The 11,026-nt window shown below is 44.5% G+C and overlaps 2 protein-coding genes across 2 annotated transcripts; one reads left to right on the top strand and one right to left on the bottom strand.

Annotated features, from left to right (window-relative positions):
• The first annotated feature begins 204 nt into the window (after positions 1 to 204).
• Positions 205 to 1,281, top strand: LOC133921993 (vegetative cell wall protein gp1-like). The gene has a single exon (XM_062367129.1). It carries the CDS (start codon positions 288 to 290, stop codon positions 942 to 944), a length of 657 nt encoding a protein of 218 aa, XP_062223113.1. The 5' UTR covers positions 205 to 287; the 3' UTR covers positions 945 to 1,281.
• A 3,606-nt stretch (positions 1,282 to 4,887) lies between these two features.
• Positions 4,888 to 9,764, bottom strand: LOC133921992 (protein PSK SIMULATOR 1-like). Its single transcript, XM_062367128.1, has 13 exons — positions 9,233 to 9,764; positions 8,757 to 9,120; positions 8,096 to 8,418; positions 7,889 to 7,981; positions 7,719 to 7,809; positions 7,409 to 7,502; positions 7,217 to 7,314; positions 7,032 to 7,101; positions 6,831 to 6,934; positions 6,232 to 6,348; positions 6,057 to 6,133; positions 5,904 to 5,948; positions 4,888 to 5,809 (listed from the first exon to the last, which is right to left on the bottom strand). The coding sequence occupies exons 2-13, from the start codon at positions 9,078 to 9,080 to the stop codon at positions 5,278 to 5,280; spliced, it is 1,968 nt and encodes a 655-aa protein (XP_062223112.1). The 5' UTR covers positions 9,081 to 9,120; positions 9,233 to 9,764; the 3' UTR covers positions 4,888 to 5,277.
• Between the last annotated feature and the right edge of the window lie 1,262 nt (positions 9,765 to 11,026).

The raw sequence follows: 11,026 nt of genomic DNA, 5'->3' as shown, positions 1-11,026 counted from the left end.
AAGTTTATTATTTTTTTAATAAATTTTTTATAAACTAATATATGTACGTAACTATTGATATATTATGTTAGGTCTCCTGAATTTTATGTGTAGTTTTTTATTAATTTATATATTATGGTAATTATTATTTTCTAATTAAATTTAATCTAGAGTTTTTAATAATTTTAATTGAAACGAGAGAGAGAGAGAGAGAGTCGACTCAAAGTCGGGATTCATGGAAGAAAAAATTTGACCCGATATCAAATCACTATGAGGCAGGGCAAGACGGAGACGAGCAGGTGGAGACAATGGAGACAAAACCCGTCCCCGCTCCGCGATCTCTACGCTCAAACCTGCGCCCCGCACACACCATAAAACACGACCCAGCGCCCCCACCAGTCCACCACCACAACACCACGATGCCCGCATCCCCGTCGCATCCCTCGCCGGCGCCGGCGACGCCCTCCTCCTCCGTGGACACCCCTAGCCGACGCCGGCGCCTCCTCCCGTCCAAGTCCAAGCCCAACCAATCGTCGACGCCGACCTTCGAGCCCCCCTCCCCGTTCCACCGGTTCCTACCCTCCCCTCTGCCCGCCTCCTCCGTGCCCTTCTCCTGGGAGCACCGCCCGGGCATCCCCAAGACGCCTGCCCGGAACCGCCAGTCCTTGAAGGGCGCCGGGAAGACGCTGCCGCTGCCGCCGTCGCTGCTCTCCAGGGCCTGCACCGGCGGCGGCGCCGACCCCTACTCCTGCATCGTCCTCGCCGAGTACGCCGCGATGCACCCTCCGCCGGAGCAGCTGCAGCGCGGCCGCGCGGGGCGCCTGGGGTGGAGTGTGCGCGGCCGGAGCTGCCGGCCGCGGCTGGGCAACGCCCTGGCGGAGTGGCTCTCCGTGCTCAGCCTCTGCCGCTCATGCAAGCGCGCCGCCGCGTGCTTCGCCGCCAAGGCCAAGTCGTCGGTGGCCTAAGTCTGAGAGAGATAAGTATTGCGGTCTGCACGCGTCATCATCTCACACCGTATGTGTTGATACTACTATATATAGCAATGCTGTTGTGTGTTTGGATTTGGGCTGATTTGCTGTAAATTAGAGGTAATCAGGATATATGCCTGGTTTATAGATAATTTCATATACGCGTGATTTACAGTTAAATGTTAATTAGCAGTAGTCGTAGTGTTTGCCCAAATAATTCGGCACCATTTGCCGTAGCCACCGAAATGTTGGTGCTGTTGCTTGTGGCATGTGCTTTAGTAAGCAGCATTAATTAATTACTGGGTTAATTTGGGTTTAGAGTTTAAACCTGTGGTTGCGTGTGTAAACCTGGAATATATGTACTACTACTACGTTGTACGTCATGCATCATGCTAGCTTGTCTCTTCAGTACGGTAAGTGTGTAATATGATCTGCTTTTCACGCAACCCCCGGAAGAGACAAGCAGGAAAGGGAATTGCTTAACGACGGGTGTGTGAGTATTAAATCATTGTTTGAATTAACCGATAGCTTAATCTGAACTACGACATGCATGAAACATCCATTCACCAAATCATGCAGTATATATTCTAGTTTATGGTTGCCTCGATGGGTATGTCCACTAGCTAGCAAGAAAACTCTTCTTTAGTCCGGTGCTATATCTCAACTGCTACATAAACAAACTCATATATATGCACCATTCATACGGACACATATAGAAGTCTGGCAAATATATCCTCCATCTCCTGCAAAGAAATTAACTAATTTCCTTCCCTTCCTCTATATGGTTTGCCTGCACATGTAAAAATACCTTTTGGTTAATGGTTATTATACACATACATGATGCAATGCATGCATGATTGTTTTGCTTTTTGTTAGACAATGCCTATAATGATTGAAGATGTGGAGTTGAAGATTGAATAAATTATCATAAATATCTTGTTATCGATGAGTATGTAGTCTGACATTAAAAAAACAAACTTAGAGTTCAATCTCTCTTAGATAAGAGTACAAACCCTCCATTAACCATTTAAACCGAAACTTGGTTCTCAGCTGTCTCCTCGAGGCCCGTCTAATATATTTCCTGCAAAAAGCACTGCAAATTATATCACGTACGTTCAGAAAAATCGGAGTTAATCATGGACATGGCCGACAGGAGCCAGTGCACTCTGATTTAATTTCCAACTAGTATTACCCAAAAAAGAAATAATGGAGGTTGACTAGCTACTGATTAGTGGAGGTAGTTAACACCCGGAAGCTGGAGAGATGCATGCATAATTTTGTCATTGAACCGGTTAGTTGGCGTGCTACGTACAGGATGATCACGGCGTCACGTATGTATGCGCGTCCTTGTCAGTGTTGTCAGTGAGATCGTGATCACGGGATTATTATACTACTCTCCTAGTGTTAAATCAAATCACTCTGATTTGGTTAATTTGCCATTGCTATTTTCCATCATGCATGCATGTTCCTCAGCCCCCTGTTATAGCTAGAGCACCTGTAGGGAATTTGATTGGGCGTTGTGTCATTGTTAACCCAATATGGAGTACATGGAAAGTAATGCCGATGGAATCCCACAACTACTAATTAGAACCGGCTAGAAGCAGAACCCGTACTTAATCTTCACGTGCCATGTAGGCAGGCCAAGTCTTGCTTAGCTGCTCTATTCATAATCCTTTTCTATTTCCATCGTGTTAAATTCTATATGAATAAGAGGTTAAGACGTCGAGTACATGGGTAGTTATTTTATAAATATGAGCAATTGTGCTGATTCTGAGACTCGAATCCAAACAGGTAGGTTTCACCACAAGCCACTATCCAAAGTTGTGCTAATGGCCAGTTCAGATCTTTGCCCTAAATTTATTCCATTCTTGCACTTTGCTAATTGCTAACACACGGGCTGTTATCTATATATGATGACGCGTTCTGGACTGCTTCCCGTTGATTATCTAGAGAGCTAAATCTAGCCAGTATCTTCCGTTGGTGGAAGAGTACATACTACTTTGCACCTTCGCGCAGGTAAAGGAGAACCGAAAGGCGAGTGAATGAATCGTCTCTGTACCTAAAGCCTGCCGACACTCCCAAGACGTGTATATGCATCCACCATTCCAACTCCCAAGAATGGAGCATTTTCTTGCGACGTTGTGGAAGAAAATTTTATGAGATAATTTACCGAAAGATCTTTATAAAATTTTGATTTATATCGTTTTTTCCTAACTTAATGGTAAGCATGTGCAATTAAAAGTAAGAAAAAAACACGTAATATATACAAAAGAGAGTCTTTCTGTACCATTGAGTCCTATAAAATTTTCTTTTAGATTTAATACGGTGGTCATCTGCATCCACGAGGTACGGATGCGTGGCATGAGCCGCGTAAGGCAAAGGGATGCATGCAAGTGCCGGCAGATCACAATCACAGGCCTGCTGGCAAGGCCCAGCTGAGTGCTTCAATCTTCGTGTATTCTCGTGGACACCACTTGTGGTGGCCCTGCACGTAGAGAACATCTCAGGTGCGTGCTCCTAGGGGCTGAGGTGCTTCAGTCCCTTAAAAAGACATGAAAAATTCTGGAAAAAAAATTCACAGCATTGCGAAGACGTGTATTACACACTGAGTAACAAAAAAGAGAGATCAGGCTATGAATAGTACGTACCGAGTTGAAACAGTACGTGGCGTGAACGGTACCAGGCACTCGAGATGCAACTATTGCACGTGTGCGACTTTCACCCGCACACGTGCGTTACTTGCAGAGATGGTGGGCACAAAAGCGACAGCTGAAACTAACAACTGAAAGACCTGTTCATGGAACGCTGAGGATCAGCTGGCCCGTTCTCTTCCGGAACCTCGGATCCTGATCGGACGGCCTAGATCGGATCCCAATGGCCCGTTCTCTGATGGAACCCATGGCTCCATGGTGCAGTCGCCCGTTGGTCTTTGCGGTTTCTTGACTCACATCATCAGGGTGTCGCCTCGCCTGCAGAACCCACGTACGCCACGCATATACATACCATCGCTTTGCTTCTTGTTCTCTGAAATCATGCACCCATGTGATGTGGAGACAAGGGATCACCGTCGCCATTCACCACCTGGTGAATCATCACGGTTCATGCCTGTGTCATCCATGGCGGACGATCAGATGTGGATGAGTAATGCTAAGCTCGGACCTTGGAAGCACACACCTATGTGGCGGACGATCAGATGGGTATGCGCACTGCAAAATCGACACGAGGAGTACTGAGGCAGGGACACTCCGCTAGCTCTAGCTGGCTCCAAGTTTCGTCATCGTATCATGGCCGAGGAACGGGACCGGTGTTGTACGCGCGCGCGCAGCCACCACACCACCTCTGGCACGGCATGGGTCTCGTCACTCAACTCGAATCCAAACTTGCTGATGCAGTAGCCTTGCAGCAGCTGAAGCGTCAAGCATCCATCTCGATTCTCGAGTGGGTTCCAGGGCTTGCAGGGTCTACTATGCGATCTCTTCCCCGATGGGGCAGAGGATTCCATGTTCTTCCTGACACTCGACTCGTGTTGCTGTTTCTGCCTTGCCTTGCAACATCATCGGAGAACGTGGCCCATGTACCAGGCCAGGTAGCAAGTCCACATGTTTGCTTCTTTTGACATTGCGTGTGTTGTGATCTCGCATTGACCGCAGCAAATCTTGGATGGGTCGGGTTCCCAACAGCATCAGAAGCTGGGATAAACGCATGCATGTTTTACCTAACTTCTGAACTTACACTGGGAGTGCAGGCAGGTAGATTTTTGCAAGTTTATATAAAAGGCAAAATTAGTGAATATCATCACAAAAATGTTCATATTAAAAATACTATCGGTATGAGAATGATACGTAGATCCATAACCCACATGTTCACGTATCATCCTCACACCGATGATATTTTTTAACTTTTGCATTTTTTTGCGATGATACCTAGCAAATTGCACCTGTATAGAATTACAACTTACAAACACGAGAATTTTACATGATTGGCACGGTACATTTACAAAAACTGACCACCAAATAGATAGACAGAAAAAAGAAACAACTTACCTATGTATGTGCTTGCAGTGTTCTGCAGGCATTATGTATGCTAATCTGCTAATCAACACGATCACTCATCAGATCATGGTTTCTGACACCTAAATTTGGTCTCTCTTTCTCCTATCACAGCACAAATTTATTGACAATACTCTCACACCTTAAGCACTAAGACATCCATGCGTACACCAGCTGCTGGCTGCGCCGGCGTGAAAATGCCTGAATCTCTGTATCCTCCGCTCCGATGCCTGTTTCACTGCGTTGAATAAAACTCACAGTGCCCAGAGTAGGTAGAGGTCTCACAGTTGTTTCTGCACATCCACTCTGTCGATCACGTCCAGCTCCTTGATCCGGTCGATGTCGAAATCGACCACAGGTGACACGGCAGCAGACCTGCTCGTCAGGGGGAAGACCCTGCCGTTATCCCGCGATGGGGAATGGCTGCTGCTCTTGCTCAGCCTGTCGTTCTTGCTCAGTGCCGAATTATGGCTGGTCGACAGCTCCTGGCTCTTGCTCTTCCCGGGGGAGCGCCGCCTCATGCACACGTCCTGCAGCATCTCCCGGTCTTCTCTGGTGAGGGCAGACGAGCTGCTGGACGCAGCTGACACCGGCGACCGCGGGGCCATGGCATGTCTTGGCTGCACCGGAGAACGGACAGGGGATCTGCTCGGTGACCTGCTCCCCTTGTTTGGTCTGCTGTAACTGATGAGGCAGTGGAGCCACACCATCAAATCCAATATGCATGCGTCTGTTTTCTCTTTGTCTGCGTGATAAAGAGTCTCGATCTTGAGCACGTCGGGCTGGCCTGGCTGTTTTCGTGACAGATCATTCCTGTGCGAATGAGTTCGCAGCCCAGATAAGAATTCTTGCATTTGGGGACTAGATTTAGTTTGAGGAATAGATGAAAGGAAGATGAGCCTCTAACCCTGTGTTTGCCCACTCGCCAACCCATCCGAATCCATGGTGTGCTCTGGTGTAGCATTGCAAGCAAGGATTAACATAAAGTCAGTACCTGGAAAAGGATCAAGGGTCTGGTCGAATCTATTTTTCTGAAGTTAAAAAGTCGAAATTTAGGTACCTGGCCGTATTATTAGCAAACGGGATAATCCATTGCAATGTCTTCTCCATTGAAGATCTAATTTGAGTTATCGGAAGCTATCGCAGGAAAAAAAAATCAAATTTAGAAAATAAAAATCCCGAGTAGCGGGTTGTGAATGTAGTTAATGGAGCAGCATTTTTAAGCATCAGAATACCTCTTGAGATTCTAAGGAAGTTAGCAATCTTGTTCGAAGAGAAGACTTAACATTTGGGGGTAGTCCTTGATAGAGCGCATCTCTTGTACTTTGTGGGGGGACAGAACTTCGGGAAACCTTAGGTAGGCAAAATCAGTCAGTAAATACCTCCCCAAGACTGTTCAACGACTAATCGCACTTGGAGATAGTGTTTTGTTAAAAGTATGTCTGTATGCTAGCAGCATAAGATCTTTAACTCTGCCACAATTACATATTTTCAGCACAAAAGACGCACACTCGTGGTTGCACATTTACGTATGGTGACTGATTGGGCATATAAACAACACTTTAAAAAGAAAATTTTGGAGTTTTAAAAGGCATACCAACCTAAAGGCCTTTTTGAACCTTACTCTGTCATACCATTGTCCAATAAGGCTTCAAGTTGTGCCTATAGAACATAATATCTAGAGAATATACACTGCATATTTGATCTGCTAGTTTCAGCACAGCCCAAAAGTTGAGAATTTGAATATGGAAAATAAATGTAGCTAACCAATAATCAACTTCCAAAAGAGAAAAGGAGGTAGCAAAAGATATTTGAGTAACCAGAAGAAACTTACAATATTGTCAATCTGAGAAATGATATTAGCGTAGTGAAGCGAGAGGCCAGCTGACCCTAGTGTTTGACGGCTCTCTGAAAATTCATTCGACTCTACATGTCCATCTACAGGAATAAAAAGAAACACCACATACAAGTCAGTAGTAATCAGGTGGTAACAATGGCAGATTTGATGACTGATAGAGTGGGTGACTGAGCATACCATAAGGCCCAAAAGCATCTTGAATCTCGACATGTAGGAAGTGGACAATATCAACAAGCTTCTCCATGACCTACAAATAGGGGAAAATTTTGCATTATTCATGTTGCCCATTAAACACAGACAACCAGAAAGTTGTTGTGATCTGTACACTTCCGCTCGTACCAAGTTTCAATATAATTACTTACATCTTCAAGTATCTTAGACCAAAGAGACTTTTTCTTCAAATTATGTACATGCTTCCTTTGGCTCTTCATTTCTTGTCTTATAATCTGAAGAGTGTCCCCTGTTCATAGGTTCAATGAGGATCAGACATTTGGTCTGGTTGTAAAATAACATCTGAAGCTACAAGGGTGATACATGGATGAAAATAGATATACCTCTTTCAAATGTAACTGATCTTTTCTCTTCCTCCAATTTACGACGATAATCTTGCTCAAATCTATCCAATGCATGAAATTCATGGTAGAGATCCTATAAGATGACAAGTAAAATAGCAACTGAATCAGAAAAGGCTACAATGAATAGTCAGAAGGAGCAAATAGATTGCATGATCTGCAAACGTTAGCGAATACCATAATAATATCACCAAACACAGTTTGTTGTTCTATAAAAGCACTAAAGACATTTGTCAAAGGTCTTTTTTTTTCGTTTCAAAGAAAAATATATACCAAATTATGTGATACTCACACCAGTGTATCGAACAAGGGTCATCAGTTGCTGCATCTCTGCTTTTGCCATTACTTTTAATTCTGGTTGGGGTGTAATTTCTGACTCTAGCCTGGAAATGAACACAAGAAAAACTATTGAGATGATCATACTTGGACATTAATCATTAAGGCATGTAAACGATAACCTACTTGGAAAAATAGCGATCTAGGTTGTGCCACTGAGGATCTTTACAACGATTACCAAATCTTATCACTTCTCGTGAAAATATTCTCAGCTCTTGCCTGTAAAGATGCAACCACAATATGAAATTTTTCATTTTTTGGGAACATGAAAGGTATGACAAATAAGCTAAATCATAACACAGAATCAAAATGTTAATGCATTTGTTGCCAAACCTCTTGTCAGCTGCAGCAATCCTCATCAGATCATCCATGTCGCTTGAAACTAAACGCTGTACACCTTCTGATCGAAGGACAGTGTCCTTCAAATACTTCAGGCTTTCTTTGGACAAAGACTGCATGAGGCTCATGCCCTTCACTATAGTGTTTGCAACCTCAAACGCAAGGATTGATATTTTGTTCCCCTTTGTTGCCCCCGACACGAAACCACCTCCAGGGCTCAAGCTTGACATGCTGCTGCTCAGATTATCTAGAACCTCCACTGCTTTCCCAAGTCCAGAGGTACTCTTTCTACCAAACGATAAGCCTATGTCTGAAACCTGCAAGAAGAGTCAAGAAAAACAAATGCATTATGAAACGTGGCAAAACAAGCTTATTCTGAACTATAGAAACCATGCCTGAATACACAACTCAATAGATTGGCTCATTGCTGATGTTATGGCATAAGAACTTAATGCCTCCGGTTACGAACAAGATCGCAAAGTACATTTTTATCCGCGAAAGTATTGTCATGAGTCATGACACACAATGTAATACAACACCCAAGTCTTGGTGCACGATCTAACCACAGTTTATGTGCAATTATACAAGCTACTGCACAATCTAATCGAAAGATCAATGCCTCGAACGCATGAATCGTTGAACAGGAAAGACTTGCCTTGCTCGGACCGGCTTTGCTGGAGGTGCTTCTCCTGGGCTTCCCGGCCTTCGTCGACGAGGCACGTGCCAAATGCGGCTCCTTCGAAACCGAGCGGCGAGCCTTGCAGCCCGTGGGCGATGGAGGCGAACCCTTGTCCGAAAGACGAGACGACTTGTCGCTCGCCTGGTCAGGCTCCACCGCCTCCTCGACGGGCGCGGTCCTGTTCTTGCCGGCGGCCGATAAGGCCTTGAACTCCTGCTCCACCACGAACCCCATCGCCCGGAACGAGAGCTCCGTCGGCGACTTGTCCCCAGGGATCCCCGCCGAGCACACGCCGCCCATGGCAACTAATGCTAATGCACCAAGAATTCAAATCGAACACCTGCAAGATGCGAAATTGACGGCGAATTCTCTCAATCCCAACGCCGGAATTAATCCATCACCAGCAATAGCAAATAAGTAAACAAACGCCAAAAAGATCGAGCCGAACATACCCAATCAAGTCGTCGCGTTGACTAGGCGCCGAAGACAACCAACACTAGAAGATGAAGAAGACGGCAACCTCTAAGAAATCAAGAACCCAGGGAAAGAGGCGTTCTTTTGAGCACCAAACAAGGGAAAAGGTAACAGCTACCGCGCGTGTACCGATCGAGAGGAAGAAGACAAGGCAGCCAAACCCAGGTCGCGAAATTCCGCCGCCGATTAGTCAAGAAAGCCGGCGTCAGAGGGACGAGAGGTAGATAAAGATTAGGATTTTGACGCGACCCAACCGCCAAGAAACCGTAGAAGACACAGCAGCACGAGGAGGGAGGGGCGCTCCGGAGCAGAGCAAGGGCGCCACCAGCGGCGACAGGCACTTCCCACCGGCGGTGTTGATGGCGGCCGGACTGGTAGGAATCGCGTGCTTTTCGGTGGTTGCTCCGATGTGGATTTGATCAGAGAGATGGCCGCGCTTGCTTGTGTTTTCGTCTTTTCGGTGCGAGAGTTTTCTGAAGAGAAAAATCAATAAAATAGGGGAAATGCCCTCCCAAAGTCCACGGTTGGAATGGGTTTGTTTAATGCACGGTCTGTCGGCCCACCGCAGCAGTGACTTTCTGTGAGGTTTGACTTTGTGCGCTTTGTCGACTATCCATCGGTTTAATAAGGTTTTTCCATCTGGAACTTTAAATTTTTTAGGTATACGATTTGGATATACCATGGTAAAAGAGTACATCATTGTAAATTAATTTTAAATATAACTTGACGTGAAGTAATTGATATCAAGAAATTATATTAACAAGACAAAATTGACATTAGGTTGTGTCCCTGAGTGGATCGAACAGCTGATTATCATCTCTTTGTAGGACCAAGTCTGCTTGTTCGATCAAGCACCCGTGCTAAAACTCGTGTGTCCACATCTTTCTTAAGTGGATGTCAAAATATATGGAATTATTTAAAGAAAGAAAAACACGTTTTGTGTTGGATTAACCCTCCGGACTCAGTGACAAGTATTATAATTGTTTTCTTCGTTTCATGTAAAGGTTTGTTTTCTAGACTATGTCGTGTGAAATCATACTGTAGTTTAGTGGAAAAAAAAAACGAAAGGAAAACTTTCTTAATCTTTGACGATCTGTGTCACGTTCTTTTCCCTCTTTATATATCGGTTGACTATTCACTTTGATGAGTAGTTTAATGGAGTACTAATTTAAACAAGGATTCAAGCTGTGCATTTGACATTGTAATCTTTTATTCAGGAAACTGGTAACCTATTATTCAGATACAAACACCTTCGGGACCATTTGGAACCATAGACAAAAAACCGGCCGGTCACTGATTTAACTAGAAAAAACTGGAACAATTGACTGGGCAGCGAAAAAAATATTTTGCTTCACTTGCCTTCCTGTGAGTCAAACCTGTGATCTCCATCTCCCCATGGTGGTGCCAACCAGCTGATCTGTACTTGCTATTGTGTTAAAATAAGCATACACATCTCTATTAACTTTGTTGATTTAATAGTGATCCCAGCAACAAACGTTAAAATATTACTACCGGTTTACAATGGTTAGACTATAGAAAACCACTGATTCGATGAACCGTGAACCAGTCATGTGACCCGTTCTATGACCGGTGTGTTTTTTCATCTATATTTGGAACACATGAACTTCAAAGCATAGTAAAAAAACATGCCTAGTTCACGCTAGTTCACGGTTCATTGATTGGATCAGTGATCTTTTACTGTCAAACTAGTGTAAACCTATAGTAATATCTTAATGTTTCTTGATTAAATCAATTGTTAAATAATAAAAATA

The sequence above is a fragment of the Phragmites australis genome, chromosome 6 (assembly GCF_958298935.1).
Source record: "Phragmites australis chromosome 6, lpPhrAust1.1, whole genome shotgun sequence".
Classification (NCBI taxonomy): domain Eukaryota; kingdom Viridiplantae; phylum Streptophyta; class Magnoliopsida; order Poales; family Poaceae; genus Phragmites; species Phragmites australis.
Note: the sequence above shows the minus strand (reverse complement) of the source record. Positions and strands in the feature narration are given on the sequence as shown.